The sequence below is a fragment of the Hyalella azteca genome, unplaced genomic scaffold (genome assembly GCF_000764305.2).
Source record: "Hyalella azteca isolate HAZT.00-mixed unplaced genomic scaffold, Hazt_2.0.2 contig11320, whole genome shotgun sequence".
Taxonomy (NCBI): Eukaryota; Metazoa; Arthropoda; class Malacostraca; order Amphipoda; family Hyalellidae; genus Hyalella; species Hyalella azteca.
This window is the reverse complement of record NW_025941321.1, coordinates 1,371-20,579: the sequence shown is the minus strand read 5'-3', so window position 1 is coordinate 20,579 and position 19,209 is coordinate 1,371. Positions and strand designations below refer to the sequence as shown.

At 41.4% G+C, this 19,209-nt stretch overlaps 2 protein-coding genes across 5 annotated transcripts; one reads left to right on the top strand and one right to left on the bottom strand.

Annotated features, from left to right (window-relative positions):
• The first annotated feature begins 985 nt into the window (after positions 1-985).
• LOC108672460 lies at positions 986-10,709 on the top strand. 3 transcript variants are annotated; one of them, XM_018160128.2, is made up of 5 exons: positions 986-1,272; positions 3,886-4,067; positions 4,989-7,845; positions 8,164-8,349; positions 8,503-10,709. In XM_018160128.2, exons 2-5 carry the CDS (start codon positions 3,916-3,918, stop codon positions 9,694-9,696), a joined length of 4,389 nt encoding a protein of 1,462 aa, XP_018015617.1. In that variant the 5' UTR covers positions 986-1,272; positions 3,886-3,915; the 3' UTR covers positions 9,697-10,709. The 3 variants fall into 3 exon arrangements, with proteins under 3 accessions (XP_018015617.1, XP_047738753.1, XP_018015615.1); XM_047882797.1 differs by lacking the exon at positions 986-1,272 and adding an exon at positions 3,631-3,659 and having other exon boundaries at positions 8,506-10,709; XM_018160126.2 differs by lacking the exon at positions 986-1,272 and adding an exon at positions 3,631-3,659.
• Positions 10,710-11,619: 910 nt separating this feature from the next.
• Positions 11,620-18,573, bottom strand: LOC108672459. 2 transcript variants are annotated; one of them, XM_047882798.1, is made up of 3 exons: positions 18,552-18,573; positions 15,183-15,253; positions 11,620-13,174 (listed from the first exon to the last, which is right to left on the bottom strand). In XM_047882798.1, exons 2-3 carry the CDS (start codon positions 15,246-15,248, stop codon positions 11,624-11,626), a joined length of 1,617 nt encoding a protein of 538 aa, XP_047738754.1. In that variant the 5' UTR covers positions 15,249-15,253; positions 18,552-18,573; the 3' UTR covers positions 11,620-11,623. The 2 variants fall into 2 exon arrangements, with proteins under 2 accessions (XP_047738754.1, XP_018015613.1); XM_018160124.2 differs by lacking the exon at positions 18,552-18,573 and having other exon boundaries at positions 15,183-15,944.
• Between the last annotated feature and the right edge of the window lie 636 nt (positions 18,574-19,209).

The window sequence follows — 19,209 nt, the reverse complement described above, 5'->3', positions numbered from 1 at the left end:
AAAATTTACACTGTCCTAACTTGGACATTCTCGCCTTGGCAAGTAAATCATGGGAGCAATTAAGTTCTGGTTCAACCTACGTTAATTTTTTAAGACCTAATTTAAAAAAACACTTTCAACTTATGTTTTGCAGAGAGAAATTTATTTAAGATGTATTAGCACAGAAGAATTATTGCGTAAAGATAATTATCTATACCCATCGTCGATTCAGGACTTAAGGTATATTAAGGCAGGATGGCCCAGTGGTTGAAGTTCAGAGTACCAGGATTGGAGGCGCGGGTTCGATCCCAGCTCTGTGCGCCCGTTTCTGGTCAGAATCGGCGAGGAGGCCGGGCGGTTAAGCACAGCAGAATTGAATCAGTGAGTTGTGAGTCCGAGACCGCAACAAGCTGTGGATGTTCTGCGATGTTAAGAATCAGCGACAGGCCTATGGCCTAATAAACGCTGAAACCGCTATATTGTTGGCAGCTGAGCATGAACATAATAAATAACATTATAAGTAAAATTCTGCGGAATCCTACTTCCACTGTTACCACTATGAATTCATTGCTTTAGTTTGTATCTAAAAACATGAGCTTGTGTTCACATTGACATGTTAGCAAGCCATGGTTGAACTATATACAAGTTCAACCATGTTAGCAAGTGTGTTAGAAAATTTTTTCGGTAGTTCACGGCACTCGTTATAACTTATGGTGTGCATCCGCATCTCTTAGCTCGGACCACCTCACGTTACCGTTTGCTTTTTTTTTTACCTATGTCTTGGCACTGAAATACTACTGGAATTAGCAATTTCACTTGTATTTATATTAGATGTTCTAAATGATTACCCTGCATGTTAGGGCTTATATAATGCATATTTTGCTAAGTATTCATGCCACGTGATATGTTGATAAGCAGATCAGATATATTATCATCTTATGTTTTCCATCCCGAGTGAGCGTGACGCGTGAGCAGTTGCAGTAGGGCGTAGGCTTAGGCTAGTGTTAGTAGGCTCTCACTCTCAGCTCTTCTGCCTCTGCAGGCTGCAACCTGCGTCTGCATCTCTGCCTGGTTTATAATTTTTGCCTTTAAGTTAGCTGTAACTGGACTGCAAGTTGCAACATTAATATTACGTGAGAGTTGAATTGCCACCACTGCCCACAGCCACAAGGCACAAGTCACAACACTATGACACTGTCTCATCTTCACGCAGTCACGCTCACCGTGTCACCAGCTTCCAGTGGAAAGGATTTATTTCACAAAGAAAACAGAACCCAACTTTCTATAGTCACAGTAAGTCACTGGTGACACTGTCTACTGTCTAGTAGACTAGTATGTTTAACACTTAACATAACAGACTACTCTACTCAGTCTACTCTACTGTCAAGCTAGACGCTAGTGTGTAGTGTCTACTGTCTAGCTAGTGTCTACTGTCTTGTCTAGCAGCTCTACTGCTCTAGCTAGGAGCCTAGGACTAGGAGGTGAGGTAGGACGTAGGAGACTAGGAGAAAAGAGATTAGGAGCCCTCATCCCTCAGCAGCCTGCGGCTCAGCCTCTCAGTCCTCACCGGGGTCACCCCAAGCCTCAAAGTCAAAGTGGAAAATTTGTATTGGTAGCTGCTAGGTATGTGCACAAAAAATTTTTTTCCTTTGATCCTAATGAAAATTAGACTTCCAGTGTCAGTGTGGAATTCTATATAGTTTATACATTCTCACAAGTCATTGAAGTCACATATACGTAAGAAAATGGAATCGAAAAGCGTATACCACAATTTATACCTTCTACCGTAGGCTTCTGCCGCCCGCTACATATTTAAGTAGCAAAACAAGCCTAACAAGGTTTAGCCACTACAGTGCTATCACCATGGTGGCAATCCATAGGTTATTCAAAAGAACCTGTTCTTATGTCATTTTGAACTGATCAACGCTTCTTTACGGACCGATCGTAAAACACCTTCACCGGCAAAAGCTTTTGCACTTCTGAAGAAAGTCAGCTGACAGCTACACTGGCCGTGGGGCGTGTATCCCAATAGCAGAACAATAAACATTTAGAGATTTCCAATAATTTTGCCCATTGTAGCGGCTAATGTAGTGGCGCTACATTTTACTGTAGCGGTAGCGGTAGCACTCGCTACAATCTAGTGGGTGTAGCAGTAGCAGTAGCGCCTGCTACATTTAGAGCAGTTAGCGGTAGTGGTAGCGGCCGCTACATTTCAAGGTAGCGCTGCCCAGCTCTGCATATATGTTTTCTTACAATGAATTTTTATAATTTTTTCAATAGAGACTCACTTGGCATCTAAATTATGTTGTCATATATAATTGAATGACAAATATGAAGAAATATTATTAAATGAATATTTATAAAATAAATCTGAAATGTATATTTGTCAATATATATTTGAAGAAATAAACAAAAGTGTATGATTGCTACATGTGTGAGATTATACTGAGATTAGCCTATGGTCTATTGTCCATTATAGTCTACTACTCAATATGTCAATCTTTTATTGAATGTCTTCCAATATAAATGTAATATTTTGTTAGGAGAATGTAATACTGCCATCAGCCTCAGCTTGCAAACTAAAAAAAATTGTAATTAGTGATATTAAACCTGTTGCTTCCACTCTATGCAATCTTTACAAAACTACGCCTCCAATTACCCTTCTCACTACTTGCCTACTATCACCTAGATGTTTCCAACATATCTGTATGATCTCTTGATATTGCTTTTCATTACTATAATTTTATGAGACAATAACAAGTCAAATACTATGAATGAAAAGTAAACTAGGCCTTTGATAAAACCTTATGTTGTTGTTTGATCGGCAACTATAGCCCTTAACTTAGAAAAGGACAGCCATGAACATAATGGCAAGACATCAAAGCAAATTCATGGTCTGCATTCAATGGCTTAGCCACACATGTGCAGATGGCATAATCATGCCAGTGCAGATGGCATGACCATGTCAGTGCAGATGGAATTATTACGCCAGTGCAGATGGCATTATTACGCCAGTGCAGATGGCATNGCCAGTGCAGATAGCATACCCATGGCAGTGCACATGGCATAATCATGGCAGTGCAGATAGCATAACCATGCCAGTGCAGATAGCATACCCATGGCAGTGCGCATGGCATAATCATGGCAGTGCAGATAGCATAACCATGCCAGTGCAGATAGCATACCCATGGCAGTGCACATGGCATAATCATGGCAGTGCAGATAGCATAACCATGCCAGTGCAGATAGCATACCCATGGCAGTGCACATGGCATAACCATGCTAGTGCACATGGCGCCACCATGCCAGTGCACATGGCATAATCATGGCAGTGCAGATGGCATAATCATGCCAGTGATGATGTTTAGACCTGGTTTAAAGTTATTCATGTAATTCAAATATTTGATTTGCAGTCTACCCATCATCTTACCATCAGCTGTTAAAAGTGTTCATTTGTATGACTTTTTCAGAGCAATCTTAAATTTATTTATATAACTTTCAAAGAAAAAAAAGGCAGTATGAATCACCTGCATAATGTTCAATAAATAATTAAGCTGAAAACTTAGGAGCATTTTGACTAATGTTGTTATCTTAATACAATATGCTGTACTTTTTTTTACTCTGAAATTACTTTGTTTTGTTTTTTGCTGAGGTTTTCAGTTATTTATATACATGCTCTTGTTAATACTTGCATTATTGATGCAAAATTTAAGATACCAGATTAGATACCTGAGAATATATATATTAGTATTTTTTGAGCAAAAATGTATGTGTGTAAATGTATGTAAAGGTTACTTATTCAAGTATGTATGTTGCAGTTGATGGGAAACACTGTTGTTTATACTGATTCTGATTTTGAAGATTTTCTCCTGAATTCTTGAATTCTAATTGGATAAACTTTTACAGAGCCTCTGAAGCCAGAAGCAAAGACTTGGCATGGCACCTCCCAGGCTCTCTGCCACTTCCCTCTTGCCCAGCGGGTCCCAAATTCTAGTTACAGTCCTACAAGCTCTGCCTGACATATTGCTTGTGGGTGTGGACCATCAGGAGAAATATTTTCAGGGAGTCCTTCTGGATTCCGCCATTGGGTGAGCATCTTTTATTCCGGGTCTCTAGTATAAATTTAATGCTAGAGAAGAGCTGTAGAATACAGATTATGATTCAAGCATGTTGATGCTGCTGTAGTTTATGTATTTTGCTGCATTCTAGATGCTTTTGGTGTATCCAGTGCGGCTTATGCCACCTAGACTGATGCTGCTACAGGACACTGTCCCACTGTAACACAAGCAGCAGCACATGCAGTCCAGACTGACACTGCTACAGGACACTGTCCCACTGTAACACAAGCAGCAGCCCATGCAGTCCAGACTGACACTGCTACAGGACACTGTCCCACTGTAACACAAGCAGCAGCACATGCAGTCCAGACTGACACTGCTACAGGACACTGTTACACTGTAACACAAGCAGCAGCACATACAGTCCAGACTGACGCTACTGCAGAACACTGTTCCACTGTGATGCACAAGCAATTTTCAACTCCCACAGTCTTGTAAGGCCAGTCTTGTATTGATGAGGAAGGGACTTGGAGAGTAAAGGGACCTGGGCCTATACTTTCAAAAAATTTTAAGAGATCGTAAGTTCATCAGCCAATCATTGACGGCCTTTCATGCAAAAACCACCAATCATTGACAAGAAAATAGAGCGTAAGTACTTACGTTCACTTAGTGAGTTTTGAACGAATGGCCCCTGGACCTCTCAAACCATCAAGCTGCTGAATTTGGCTGACAGAAACCCACCACAAATTTTGAGCATCAGTTGGCTTGCTAAGTCCTCAAACCCCTGTGTCTGGGAGGCAGAATGTGAAAACTCCTTGTTAACCTCATGTCTCAGCTTTTGTTACTTATTTTGATTACTTACTTAGCTACTTTAATTTGATTTATTTTCATGGAAAGTTTACATGGATTACCTACCTAGCGCCTTGTTTGATTGTAATACTTTGTTTTCAGTCGACTGCCGTGTGGAGTCTATCCCCCTGGCGGCTGCTACCCTCCCCCACCCGACCTGTCAAACAACAAGCTCTATTCAGTGAAGCGGCGTCACTCTTACTTCTGCGGTGACTCTGACATCAGCAACGCTGATAATGCAACCAATAAATCTGTTACTCAGAAACGTACGAAACCTGGGAGCCGACCATCTGTGAGGCTGCGACCAAGACACGTCCTTTGTTCTGGCTGTCGCCAGGTGTGCAATGAAAACAATGAGAGAGTTGGCCATGCCAAGTCCGTTGCAAGCAATCATGCTGCGTCTGCCCCAACTGGCAATGACAGGAAAACAGACGCCGAGTTTCCATCTGTAAAAGTTGTAGAAAGAAGTTCTATTCAAAATGAAAATGTGGACGCACAGGCTTGTAAAACTCGGTCTGGTGTTTGCACGAGGAAAAGTGGTAAGCAAAATGTTCCTGCAAGTAGAGAGACCACTTCCAAGGACTGTAATAGTACTTCAGGCTCAAAAAACTCGCATAAAATTAGTCTGAACAGTAAGATATCACAATCTAAAAGCTTTGAAGAAACAAAATCACGAAGTATTCGTTCTACGCGTAGAACAGTTGACTTGCAGGTCACATCACCACACACCAATAAAAGAAAACATGAGCAGCCTACATGTGCACCTGTTTCGGTACCCAGATTAAAAAAATTGAAAGCTAGCGAAACAGAAAGTGCTAATAATAGTCATGGCGATTGTCAACCAGCACCTGCTTTGAAGTCAGCTGGTTCCTTGGTCATAAATGAAGTTAAATGTGATCTACGTCTGGCAGGTTCGAGAGCTTCCCAGCCTGCTGAGCTCGAGCCTTGTATCAATTCAAAGCCTCTTCTAGTCTCCAGTTCCAAGATTGAAAGTGAAGAAAAAATTTCTTCTGGTCAAATTCCAAAGTTGCGTTTCTCATCTGTAAATAACAGAATTGCTAAAGTTACTCTCACAACTTATGACCAAAGTCTGTCACAAAGCAGCAAAAAACGGACTTCCAAGGCTCCTCAGAGCTGCAGACTGACAGTCCCTAAAATGGTGCTTTGTAAACCGTCAAGTATTCCTTCAGAAGCGTTCGTACCGACACATGAGTGTAATCAAGAACATACGAGCTCTTCAAGCGCCTCTGTGCCGAAGGTTACTATTCTTCCTTTCTCAAATAAATCAATCAACGAAAATTGCCTGTCAGATACAGTGGAAGAAGTTCAGGCTGAAAAACATGTTGCTGAAGATGGTGGTCAGGCCTCAGACTGTGACGACACAGGTTCTCTAAAGCATGCAGCTCCTCTCCTGAAGATATGCATCGCTCCTGATGGTACGGGCACCATAATGAATATTGCACCAAAGCCTGAAGTGCCACCCTCGCTTGAAGATAATAACTGTCACCCTGTCTCTAGCAGCCACAAAGGTGTTGCTAATAAGGCGGCCAGGAAGGCACTCAAGAGAGCCAGAAAAGAGGCGCAGAGAAAGCTAATGATGAAAGGTTCTCCTTCATACTCATTAATAGGGGGAGTCTCCCCTAGGTATGGAAGTATGTCGCCCCTCGGACTTGGAAGCCTATCTCCTGCACGGTCCTGTTGGCAATCCGATAGATTTGCATATATGATGAGCACTAAACACAGCTTGTCGTCACCGGGTCGAGTGGGCGATTCTTCACCCGTTCGATGGAATGGAACCTCACCAGCAAGACTCAACTGCCTGTCACCTTCCAGAAGAAGTGATGATAAACCTCCTAATTCTTGCAACATTTGGGAGGCATCATCCAAAGAGAACGCTTGCGAAACCCAGCTCACTGAAACGAATATACCCAAGAAACACAGACACAAAGTTAAGCACAAGAAAAAACACAAAGAAGACCGTAAACCTAAGGGAATAATAACAAACGACCGCGATGAGCAGAGTTTGCTGTTACCATCGTGTGGTGCAGCTCCTCATGCCTCAGACTCTGCCAGGCGTGACCACAACGATCCACAAATATCCCGTGCTAATTCTCCTAAGCAAAAATTATCACTTTCAATCAAACGGGTGAAGAATGATGAATTTGCGTACGTAGCTCACGACTGTAGCTCAGAAGAGAGTTACTCCTCTGGATCTATCAGAGGGTCCGAGCCAGAAAATGTTCTAGAAAGTACCACTAAGGAGACAATAAAAAAAGATCCAATCGTTTTCAGACGTTCTCCTGTCGAATTGAACGTCGAGGAGCGTTCCCTTGAAGAACAGGCAGGTAGATATGACAAGATGACAAGTTCCTCTGGAGAACCGGTGATAGGTGATGACAAGACTAGTTCTTCTGAAGCTACAGCAGAAGGTGAGGACATGACAAGTTCCTCTGAAGAATCTGCGGGAGGTGAGGACAACAAAAGTGTCTCTGAAGCACTAGCGGACGACAAAGACGGCGCCAAGATACTCTCAGGGGCCTCCTCAGTGTCTAATGCCATCGTCAAAAAACAACTACCTGGAACCTCGGCTCTACTTACAACCGACCTCGATAGGAGCTCCCTTGAAGCGACAGTCGGGCACGAGAACAACGGCAAAAAACGTGCCTTTGTGGACTCTTCGAGCTCCTTCGTGAGCCGAGGCGAAGACTCCAGCGACGATCAAGGTGATGTGCCAGCTTTCCCCTCTGTGCCGTCGACTTCTGTGTCATCCGAATGGCGGGCACTGCATTACTGCTTCATCAGAACCTCCGCTTCCCGACCAGCTCACGTCAAGGATGACGTCCGTCTGGAAGCCCCCAAGCAAGAGGATTGTGTCCATCAACTCGATGACTGGGTCAGGCTTGCTGTGGGAGACGTGGTCTGGGCGAAAATTCTTGGCTTTCCATGGTGGCCCGCGCTGGTGAGATTCGTTGTATATTATTACTTAAATTATCAGCGGTCGTTTATAAATCCTAAAATTTTAGGAGAGATAGAGTGAAAGTGGCTGCGTGCTTTTGTTACTTGAAGTAAGAAAATGCCAATTTGATAGGTAATATATTTTTTATCGGCTTTACATTTCACTCATATAAACTGTTGTTGTTCATTGCTGTCTTTTATCCGTCGTTACTGATAGTGATAGAGAATTTAAATTACGTTTTAAAGGGCTGTTAATTTCTTAGTGTTGCATCAATCGAACCAGAAATGTACAAATTTCAATTTTTTTTTTTTTTATATTTAGGTGACACACTTGAGTACTCGTTACATAGGCAAGAGGAACGCAAGCGACACGTCCGCCCTCGAGCGAGTGCATATGCGCAGTGAAAGCGATCACTCGCAGCACGAGGCTCGGGTCAATTGGTACGGCAGCGCGACCACCTCCACCCTCCACCCCTCAAGCCTCAGGCCCTTCTTGCTCTTCTTCAAGGTCGTGTGGTTCCAAGTAATCAGGTCCTTCCAAGTTTCAAATATTCTACTATACTTTGTGGCATGACGGATTGTTGTAAGAAATACATACTTCTCCGTTTAGACATTCAAATTATCGTGTTCTTGTATTTCTGAATAAGCGTTTTCATTACAGCAGTTCTACGTGAAGAAGAAGCGTGGACCCTACAGGACTGCAGTCAAAGAGGCCCTCGCTGTGGCAGAGTCACGTCTCTACCAGGAGGCCATCGACCCCAACACTGAAGTCAGTGCGACTGCGCCTCCTACTGATGATAGTGCCTCTGCACTATCTGCTGATGACCGTACCACCGCACTGCTTGCTAATGATAGTGCCACTGCTCAATTTGTAGTGGGCAGTGTCGTTAGAAAATCTTCTGATGACAGTGCTGCTGCACAAACAGTTACTAAGTGTGCAACGGCCACCTTAATGGTTACAAAAAACTTTAATCCGTCCAACTCAATTGCTCACAGCTCCCCTTTGAGTCCTAAGGCTCTTTCCTGCCATACTTTTACATCTGCCATTCCCTGCAGCTTTCCTCTCCGTATCTCCACGCCTCCTGCCAGCTCCTCTCTCCCTTTTTCTACGGCTTCACCCAGCTCCTCACACCCGAGTTCCACAGCCCTTCTTAGCTCCCATCTCCCAACATTTGCGTCTTCCTCAGTGACCTGTAATGAATCAGCAATCGTAGCGTATGCAGGCACCGACGACGGCAGTGAGAGCCTGTATCAAGCGCGCCGTACGCCTGATGCTGCAAGAACCATAGCGCCCTCAGGTCCTTCACAGGACTCATCGTGGCTATCCCAGACAACACCAGCTGAGGCCGCCAGTAACGTCAGCCTCTTGCTAACAGAAGCAATCTTTTCGACGCGCCAAACTTCCATGACTAACAGCGTTGCTACGAACGCCACGTTGGAAAATCGTGAAATTTGCCTTAGTGAGGAGAGGGGCAAGAGCAAGTCATTACGTGGCGCCTCCGATGCTCGTGCAAAAACACTCTGTGGTGGCATCGAGGCTGTGGCAAAGCCATTCAGTGGCGCTTCCGATGACGTGACTTCGCAACTGGTTAGCGGTAATAAGGCGGGGGCTGCTGAGGACGCAGCCATGGCAGCACGAGATCAGGGGGTGAAGGTTGATCATCTGAGACGCCTGGGGAAAGCTGACGATCCCCCAAGGCGCTCCTCGGTTGAGGTGAGCCCTGTCAGAAGAGTCCCCGCGTTGAGGGTACAAAGCTTCTCAGCCATCGTCAACCCCTGCCACTCTCCCTCGTCTGGGGGTTCTCTTGGCAATGAATCCCCCAGCTCCCCACACCCCGTCGATGTCTTCAGTTGAGACTAATAACATGGCTTGTTCTTTATTGACTTAATCAAAGTCTCTGCGATTATATGTTGAATAGAAGAGTAGTACACGTGTCGGTAATTCTTGGTGTAGGTAGAAGACATCTGGCCCGCCATTCGACGCTTCACGGTTTCTTCACGTGACGCAGAATTCGATTCTAACACCTCAAGACGGGGCTGAGGTAGCGGCTGACGCCTATCTTCAGCATCGAAAATCAATGTCCTCATAAGACATGTTCTTAATGCACACATTTGTACGTGATACTCGCTTAAAATAATATGCCCCTGTTGGATGTTTGTACAGAATAGTCTTGTAGAATTAAGGAGTTATTTGTGGTGCTGTGAGAGAATATGTTTTATTGACTGTTTCGTACGTAAACGATTGCGTTAAGTGGAAATTTTTAATAATTTTTAATTATTGTTGTCTTACTGTTCAGTTATCTCATGGTTTAAATTCTTCCTTTAATTTTCTTCTCATCTAGAGCATTTTTGTACTATGCATAGCCTTTGCTTTCCGCTAACCACGTCTTTTAAGCCAGAGTTCTATTGTCACGTCTTCCAAGTCGTGGTTCTAATGCCACGTCTCTCAAGTCGTGGTTCTAATGCCACGTCTCTCCAGTCGTGGTTCTAATGTCACGTGTTTCAAGTCATGGTTCTAATGCCACGTCTCTCAAGTCGTGGTTCTAATGCCACGTCTCTCCAGTCGTGGTTCTAATGCCACGTTAGGTGTTGGATTACCGAATTATTTCTCGATTGAATTACGTGCAGATCCAGACCAAGGGCAGTAAAATTCGCCCAAATTTGTTCATGTTTATTGTGATGCTTGCTAAGGTTATGCGTTGGCAAAGGTTGACTATTGCTTATGTTAGTCTGTAGTTTCCACAATAAGCCTGGAGAACAATTTGGTCGGCGCGATGAATACATGGCAATTGTTTCATGCTTTTTAACGTGTCAATTTCATTGTAAATTAGTGGCTAAAATACAACTTGCATATACAAGTGAGATCTAGTTTGTGTATTTCTCCCAGAAAAACTCCTTGAAGGGTATTATTGAATCCAATAATCTCATTGACGACAAAACTATTAGTAATTTATATCAATCACTGGGATTCCGGTAATACTCCAGGTCTATAAAATTAGCTCATATCAAACATACGTCAGCTGTGTCATCACCCTCCATATTGCAGCAATTCAGCGTTATAAGTATTACATAAAGTTTCTCATTAACAATAAATAACAGCAAAAATAACAATAAAACTAATAACAATTATACTAGCTAAGTGTTAATGAGAGTAAGTGCGGCATGGTAAGTCACTTGCAACGCTTCAGCAGACTGTGATGGTGGCCCAGTGCTTACAGTTTAAAATATCAGGTTTGGAACAGTGAGTTGCAGGTTCGAAACCCCAGCCGTTGATTTCGAGAATCAACGAGTCGAAAATGAATATTTAGACTATTTAACGTGGGCGCCACCTCTACTAAATGATTGCAAATTAATGTCACCATAGCCTATGATGCCTGAACATCGTCGAAAAGGGGGAAAACTAATAATAAATAATATGAACTAGCCATAATTGTCACGTCACTTAGTATCCCAGTATCCTTAGTATAAGTTTCGGACGTAGCAGTAAGAGGCCGAGATGGATCGCCGCCTCCCTCCCCAACATGCAACGCTACCAGACCCCAGCTCCCACCTCTCACCCCAAACACCACCAGACGTGTCACGCCTCTCACCCCAAACACCACCAGACATGTCACGCCTCTCACCCCAAACACCACCAGACATGTCACGCCTCTCACCTCAAACACCACCAGACTTGTCTCGCCTCTCACCTCAAACACCACCAGACATGTCACGCCTCTCACCCCAAACACCACCAGACGTGTCACGCCTCTCACCCCAAACACCACCAGACTCTGTACACACTAACTGTCGTGACCTAATATTATTTCTGGGTCAGCACTAGGCCTTAATTTCTCGGCCACGATTTGTTCCAACCGAGCTTCAAAAGAACTCAACCTGGCATCCACGAAGTTCTGTAGCTTAGTTTCAAATAGGTCTTCAAGTCTGGACTCGAGTTTGTCAAGCCGCTCGTTTATAATTTGCTGAAGCCGTCCACACCCACACACCGCTGGGGCGAAAGTAGCAGCTGCTGACTCGCTGAGGGGAATCCCTTCACTTGGTCCTTTATGGGCAGCCAGGCTCGACTGCTCACAGGCTGCTCTGGTGTTTTCTTTGTTGGCTGTCACTGCAGGGGAAGTATTTGTGTGAGGAACAGAGGAGACTGTCACTGGGCACTGATAGCTTGACGAGTTTGAGGACACAACTGAAACTTGACTACCTGTTGGGAGTGCGATATTGTTGGTGGTTGTTGGAGAGCTGACTGCTATTTCAGAGCTGACAAAAGGGGCCTTCATTGATGTTGAAAAAGATGCATCACGACCAGATTCGGAGACTAAAACTCCATTCACTACATCCAACTGCTCCAGCTTCATAGTAGAATTGTTTACTCCCATGAGCTGAGAACAGCGATCTTCAGCAGACGCAAAGTCCTTGTTGAACTTGACATGCCCAGCTCCTGGTGATGGGACCTTCATTCCTACTAGATTCTTAAAATTCAAATTTTGACTAAACATCTCTAACAGATCATCTTTATTCAAGTTTTTTAGACCATCAACTGCAGTAATCACATTTTCTTTATTATCAGTGTTACCGTTTGAAATAAGCCGTGATTGTCTTTCAGAACCAAAAATACTGTGAGAATTATTGGAATGCATATGGTTATTATTTCCTCTTGCTGCATCATGAAGGTTTTCATTTGAGGTTTCTTTGCAGTTCCATTTAACGTTTGGAACGGATTTGATCGACTGCCCTGCAACTTGACTGCACCCATTATCTGGCGCACGACCGAGTGATAAACCCATGCCCATAAGAGGAATGAAGCTGCTCAGTGACGTGGCAGAATTGTTCTCGAGGTTGTCATTATAAAGTTCCACTAGCTTTTTGAGTGACAAAGCCTTGTCTGAGAGATGCAGGTTCCTCTCTGCTACCAGAGAGCTCAGCTGCCTGCTTGAGAACCTCCCAGCTGAGTTTTGATGCGCGTTCCCCGAAGACACTTCTTGCACTTGGGCAAAAACTCCATAGATCATAACAGATGTGTCATCATAGTTGTTTTTGAGTAATAACTTGACTTTGGTGCATGGTTTCTCCAACTTAATGTCAGTTCTGCATATAATTGAATCATGAAATTTCTCCATAATGCTGCTTTTTATGCTTGTGTAATATTCTCCATAATCGCCAATAAAAACTTCTACCAGTCTCGACTCAGAAACCAGCGTAACGGAGGAGACAGCGGCAGCATCGCCACACTGTAGCACGAGGCTGCAGGGAGAGGCCGTCTTATCATCTGGCATCAGCACAAAAGATTTCTCCTCCAACAGCAGATCTGGGAGAGCAGCAGGCACGTCGGTGCACACCTGCAAAAAAGGAAATTTGAGAAAAAGGGTCAGAGAAACTCTAAGCGTTAACTTAGTGTGCATGAACTATCCAATAAAATACAATAGTTAATTGAGCCCAATTGTCTCACTTTAGAGCATATATGCTTATTAAAAAATGTTTCTAACAACCAAAATCTTAAGCTATCTAACAAAATCATTAGTCATTCCAGAAAATCTAGCCAGCTCTTTGACCTGCCATGTTACTATATGGTGCCTAAGACGCAATTTAGCACCATCATGCCAGTATGCACACAACATAAAAGGCTTTAAAATGACCTAACATTCTACCAAAAAATGATAAAAGAGTATAAAAAAGACATGCTGCATTTCTTGGTACCATTCCAAGATTTAGTAAAACATTCACCTAGTTTCTCTGAGATCTTAGTCAGGGTTAGGCACGCAGAAATTATATATAAATGCCTAATGAGAAACTTGAGAACTAAGACATCAGTCAATAAGAACATTGAATGATCATAATTGCAGACATAATTTCTCGTGAAATTAAAGGCCATTTAAATGATTTTAGTAAAATTTCATGCACTCTAGCAGTCACACTCCAGAGCATAACTACTAAAAAATGAAATGCTGGTGAAATGTTAAGTAACAAACAAAATTTTGGGCTATCCAACACAATCTTTAAAGATGCAGAAAGTCTAGCCAGCTGGTAAACCTGTTAAGTTACTAACTACACGGCACCCAAGATTCACGTTTGATCTCCAAATACTCCAAATCTCAAAAATTGTAAAAAGATATAAAAAATCCTTGCCAGGAATTAGTAGAGGATTAAAGGCACCTAGGAAATTGTCTGACTCCAGGAAATTCAAAATTTGCTATCGAGTTTTTTTCATTCATGATTTGTCTCCAAGATTAATAAAAGTTAGTGAAGATTTCTATAAAAGCTTGCTTGTTTCAATAATTTTGTATTCATACCTACTCCACAAAATTAGCTTATCAATTCTATATTGTCTGACACAGAATATATCTACTGTCCACGCAGCAATTAAAGCTTCCTGTCATTTTTGGAGCAGTGATATCCACTCTAAGCAAATAAATGATCTTTAATATACTGTTAATAAAAGTACCGTAAAATGGGGTAACTTAGACCGGCGGGGTAACTTAGACCACTTTTCGTTTTTTAACAAAAACCCCCACAACTCAAAAACTCTTTGACATAGAAAAATTTTGTCAATGGGCATTAAAGGCCTTAATTGATTTTACCACCCGGTCTAAGTTACCCCTAGAGCTGGGGTAACAAAGACCATCACTTTTTTTGAAATTACATAAAGACTATGAGAGGCAGGAGCCAGCAATTTATGGTGAGTGAAGCTAGAGTATAGACCTGTATTTTGCATGTTTCAATTCAAGTTTAATTTAGCTAGTAAAGAAATGGCATCATTTATAATAAAAAAAGTGGTCTAAGTTACCCCATTTTACGGTATAAGATTGAGCCGCAAGTTTCTTAAGTTATTAAAATATGTCATTTTGGGATTTGGTAATAAGTGAGAATTTTTCAATTCTGCATACTAGGGAGGCTGTGGGCACACAAAATACCAGTGTCTGAAGTGAAAAAAACTAGTGTAATTTTTAAAATATTGCAGATCCAATATCTCATCATCTCAGCTGTGATTGGTTGAGATGGCAACATCTCTATTCCAGGCAGTGATTGGTTGATAGAACTGTGATTTTTTCATCTCAAGACTGTAATTGGTTATGGGATCATGTCATCCTATCCAAACTGTGATTGGTTTTGTGATGGATTTCCAGTATGTTTTTTTTTTTTTGTCATTTAAAACCCCTCTGGAATTCCAACAAGGACTTGTGAACGAACAAATGAATGCACAAACATAACTTTTGGCTCTTTAGCTGTGCAGTTTCTGGACCTTTAAAATGAGTCTAAAAACAGAGAAGTAAAAATTTTTTATTTTGACCAACATGCTCCCCTTAAGTATTGCACATGTCTAAATACCTGAAAATTAAAATCAATCACCTGAAATCCATTATCAATGATGAAGCCATCAGCAGTTTGCCAGCTGGATGAGAGCTTCATAGTCATATTACCTGAAATTATTAATTTGTTAGTATACTTTTAGGAATATGAATAATGGAGTCTAGCCTAAATCCAGCCTGCTCAGCTTCTGCCTCAACAAATTTCAAACAAATTTAGGCTTTAGCACTTTAATTTAGGTAGGTCATAACTTTAACTTATAAGGTCATTAATATTCATTCACAGGACTGTCAGGACACATATCAAGGAATCAAGCAAGTTTCAGCCAATGGGTGTGAGAATCAAAATTGCACAGTTAATTTCATTATTCCACATCAGCTATATGACTAATTCAAATTCAGGTAATGAATTAAAACTAAAAATTCTCATCAATTGGCTTCTATAATCTACATTATATTGTATAGTGGCAGAGGAGAACATTTTCTTGTTGCCCTTCCTCAAGTACATTTTTGATTGACTGATTCCTTTAAGTATACTAGTAAATATCTAGGATACTGCCATTATCATAAGGAAGAAATTGATTAAAATATAAAGTAGATGAGGAAATTAAAAATGAACTGATTCTGAAAAATCTCTGGTTTGCCACTAGTTTGTATCATAGCATAGTGTTGAAACAGGGACTTTTTATCAGGCTCTTCCACAATTCATTTTTGAATCTTATTTGTAGACCAGCAAAGTATGAAAGTATCGTGGATACTATCATACACACATTGTCATAGATAAGAAATTGGTTTAAATCTTGAATAGATATTGCCATATACATTAATTACCGTATTATTGATGTGCAATTATCGTATTATTGATGTGATATTACCGTATCCATGAACATGCCATTGAGCATTTACAACAACCTTGTCCACTGCAAGCTTCGTATCAGCAGCCTTATAGCATTTTTTTCGTNAGAGTTCTACTACAATGCATCAAAACCTGGAGTTATTTTACCAAAAAATAAAAAAATTGGAGGGAGTACTCCGATAGGCTTTAAATAATGGCTCTTTTTTGTGGGTCACATTTTTAATTTTTTAACCTATTAGATATGAAAACTTTTTAAATCTTTCTGTTGTGTTACGTACCTAGCCTCAGTATTAGGCCTTTGATGGCCATTGACAAAATTTTTCTATGTCGAATCGTTTTTGAGTTTTGGGGGTTTTTGTTAAAAAAATGAAAAGTGGTCAAAGTTACCCCGCCGGTCAAAGTAACCCCATTTTACGGTATATAATTTTATAATTGTTATTGTTTTGTTTCTAGTTATAAACTGACATAGCCTATTTAAAAATTGAAATCAAATATTTTAATAAGAATATTCATATAGAGTGGAAAATGTTTTGAATTGCCTAAAAGGTCAGTCCAATCCCAAGTTTTCAATACATATTACAGGGTGGGGTAGAACAGATTGACTGATTGAGCAGTTTTGAGGCAAAATAAAAGAGTAATGGAGTTACATAAAGAAGAAAGTTTATTTTTATCCAGGTTAGCAAAAATAAAAAAAATCATGATTTTTTTATAAAAAAAATCAAATGATTCAATCAGTTTGATTTAATCAATGCCAACCCTGACAGGATATGTAAAAATAAATGCAAATGGAGAAAAAACAACAATAAAAATGACATTAATAAGTTATTTAACGCTTTACGCCCTGGCGTGACGAATTCGTCACACAGAAAAAAACATCGGTTTTCCAACAGTTTCGCGTTTTCTGTCATTTTTTCGAAAAATTCACACGAATAAAATAAGTCTTAGATTTATTTTTTACATATGTGTACCAAGTTTCAAAGTTATCTGTTGGTAAGTAACCGAAATAAAATTTCCAATTTCCAATGGCAATTTCTTATGGAAATTCTATTTTGGTTAATTACTGACAGATAACTTTGAAACTTGGTACACATATGTAAAAGATAAATCTAAGACTTTTTTGTTCGTGGGAATTTTTCCAAAAAAGTGAAAGAAAACGTGAAATTCTTAGAAAACTGACAAAAAGGGGGTACTGTAGAAATCTATCACCTCCTATGATTTTTGAGCTACAACATCGAGACACATATCATTCGATGCGTAAGGACCATATCTATCGATTGGTCCTTGCTGTTTTTCAAAATTCTAATTTTTGTGGGTGGGGTGGGCATTTTTCGAAAAAATTGGTTTCTCCCCCCCCTTTTGAATTTCCCCTCCCTTTTTTCAAAATATTTTCAAAACTATAACAAAAATGAAAAAAAGCTTAAACCAATCTCTAGATCTTCTATTTGTGAATCGAACGGTATATTACTCATTGCTGTAGCTTAAAAACTCTGGGAGGAGATAGGTTTGCAGTGACAATAAGTGTGAATGTTCAGTAGGGCGCGACAAAGTCCCGAGCCCCTCAAAATAGGCATTCAAGGTGACATAGATGCAAGACTAGACAATACTGGAGCCAAAATTCAGTCAAGGTCCTCAAGGATGGTGGGAACGACTGCATGAGCACCATCCCACACGACAGCAGCCGGGTAACTAAAGAGCAGCGTCTTCAGGTTATCTATTTATGTGCCCGACCAGTAATTTTCGCCCATATTAAATGTTAAAAAACTCCCCCACCCCTAACCCTTTCACGAACTGTCGTCAAGGCATAAATCAACGTACAGAGACGATTTTGGTACTGTTGGATAGGTCAGAATGTCAGCTTTGAAGTGAGACTTAAAACCGAAAAAGTGAATTTTACGATTTTCATCCCAGAAATTCAGGGCGTAAAGGGTTAATAATGTGGCCACTGGCCAGGCTGCCAGGGTTCCATTGTTTCAAGAAAAAAAAATATAACCTTACTATGCAAAATATAGGTAGGGTAAACGCGGTATATTCCGACACATTAAGGACGCATCGAGAAATGAAAAACTATAAAAAAACGTATGCGTTACGTAAGTTCTGTTGCCTGCACATGACTCTCAAAACACTTCACTACGCGTCAGCAATGATGAAACGTCACAAAATGTTGCCATATTTATTAAAAAGCTTTTAGAATGGAAACCTACCAAATCCCTATATTCCGTCACTTTGTGTGGCAACATCCGACACGTGGTGAGTCGTATTGCGTCAGCGCTTCAAATTTAACTGATACTAACTACAAGCCTGAATTAAATTGACATGTCCAGGTGTGACAACCGACCTGTGTGAGGTCATTTACTACACCTCAAAGAAGACATCATCATCATCAAAGCTTAATATAAAGGAAAAGCTGGAGAGGTGACGGAATTACCTACGATGTCGGAATATACCGCGTTTACCCTAAAAGTGATCTAAAAAAATTATGGGATTTCAACTAGGTACCTTACCTAAATTCAAACCTTGGCTGGCATACAAACCCATGCCTACCTAGTAGGTACCTACTATGTGGCTACTGCCTTTTCTTGCCAAGAGAAGAGGAGGCTCAGGAGAGGGGGGGGGCAAGAAAGCCAGCCAGGTTCTTGACTCTGGAAGCCTGGAGGCTGGATGGAAGTTGGAACCCTTGCTAAATATACTCAAGGTATATACAGAATAGAACTAATAGAAGTATAGTCCAAGATCAAGTAAAACGTGATTTAGGTAGTAACAATTGTTTGCCAGTTAACTTTGAGCAATCAAGAGCGATAGACACTAGAGCTGTTCACTCGGGACGACTGAAATAACCCAGCATTGCCCAATACCAGCAGAATTTTCATACTTCACCCCGTGCACAAGCATGCTGCAGAGCAAATTAGCCAACATGATTTCTTGCTGAAAGCCACAAAGACTAAATTCCTTCATGGATGTAAACCAGCAAGCCAATGACCTGCAAGCCGCCAAAACAATGGTCGTAACCCACACGCTAAACCCCAAAATATTTCTATTCCATGCAGCCTAGCCCCTTTCTCTTATACACATCTAGATGTGTATAAGAGACAGNCTCGCCTCTTGCCTGATGGCGGCGTCAGGGGCGGGCGCCCTCATGTTGGGGGCCTTGAAGGCCTCGCGCATCACCGTCGGGGCCTTCGACTTCAACTATAACGGCTTGCAGGTAACGTTTTAC

Bases quoted from the DNA above. Each gene is read 5' to 3' on its own strand.
- LOC108672459 (XM_047882798.1), bottom strand. From the start codon at position 15,248: ATGACTATGAAGCTCTCATCCAGCTGGCAAACTGCTGATGGCTTCATC. The intron at 13,175-15,182 runs GTGATTGATTTT...CCTTTTTTGCAG, and splicing joins TCATTGATAATGGATTTCAG to GTGTGCACCGACGTGCCTGC.
- LOC108672460 (XM_018160128.2), top strand. From the start codon at position 3,916: ATGGCACCTCCCAGGCTCTCTGCCACTTCCCTCTTGCCCAGCGGGTCC. The intron at 4,068-4,988 runs GTGAGCATCTTT...CTTTGTTTTCAG, and splicing joins CTTCTGGATTCCGCCATTGG to TCGACTGCCGTGTGGAGTCT. The intron at 8,350-8,502 runs GTCGTGTGGTTC...TTTTCATTACAG, and splicing joins CCTTCTTGCTCTTCTTCAAG to CAGTTCTACGTGAAGAAGAA.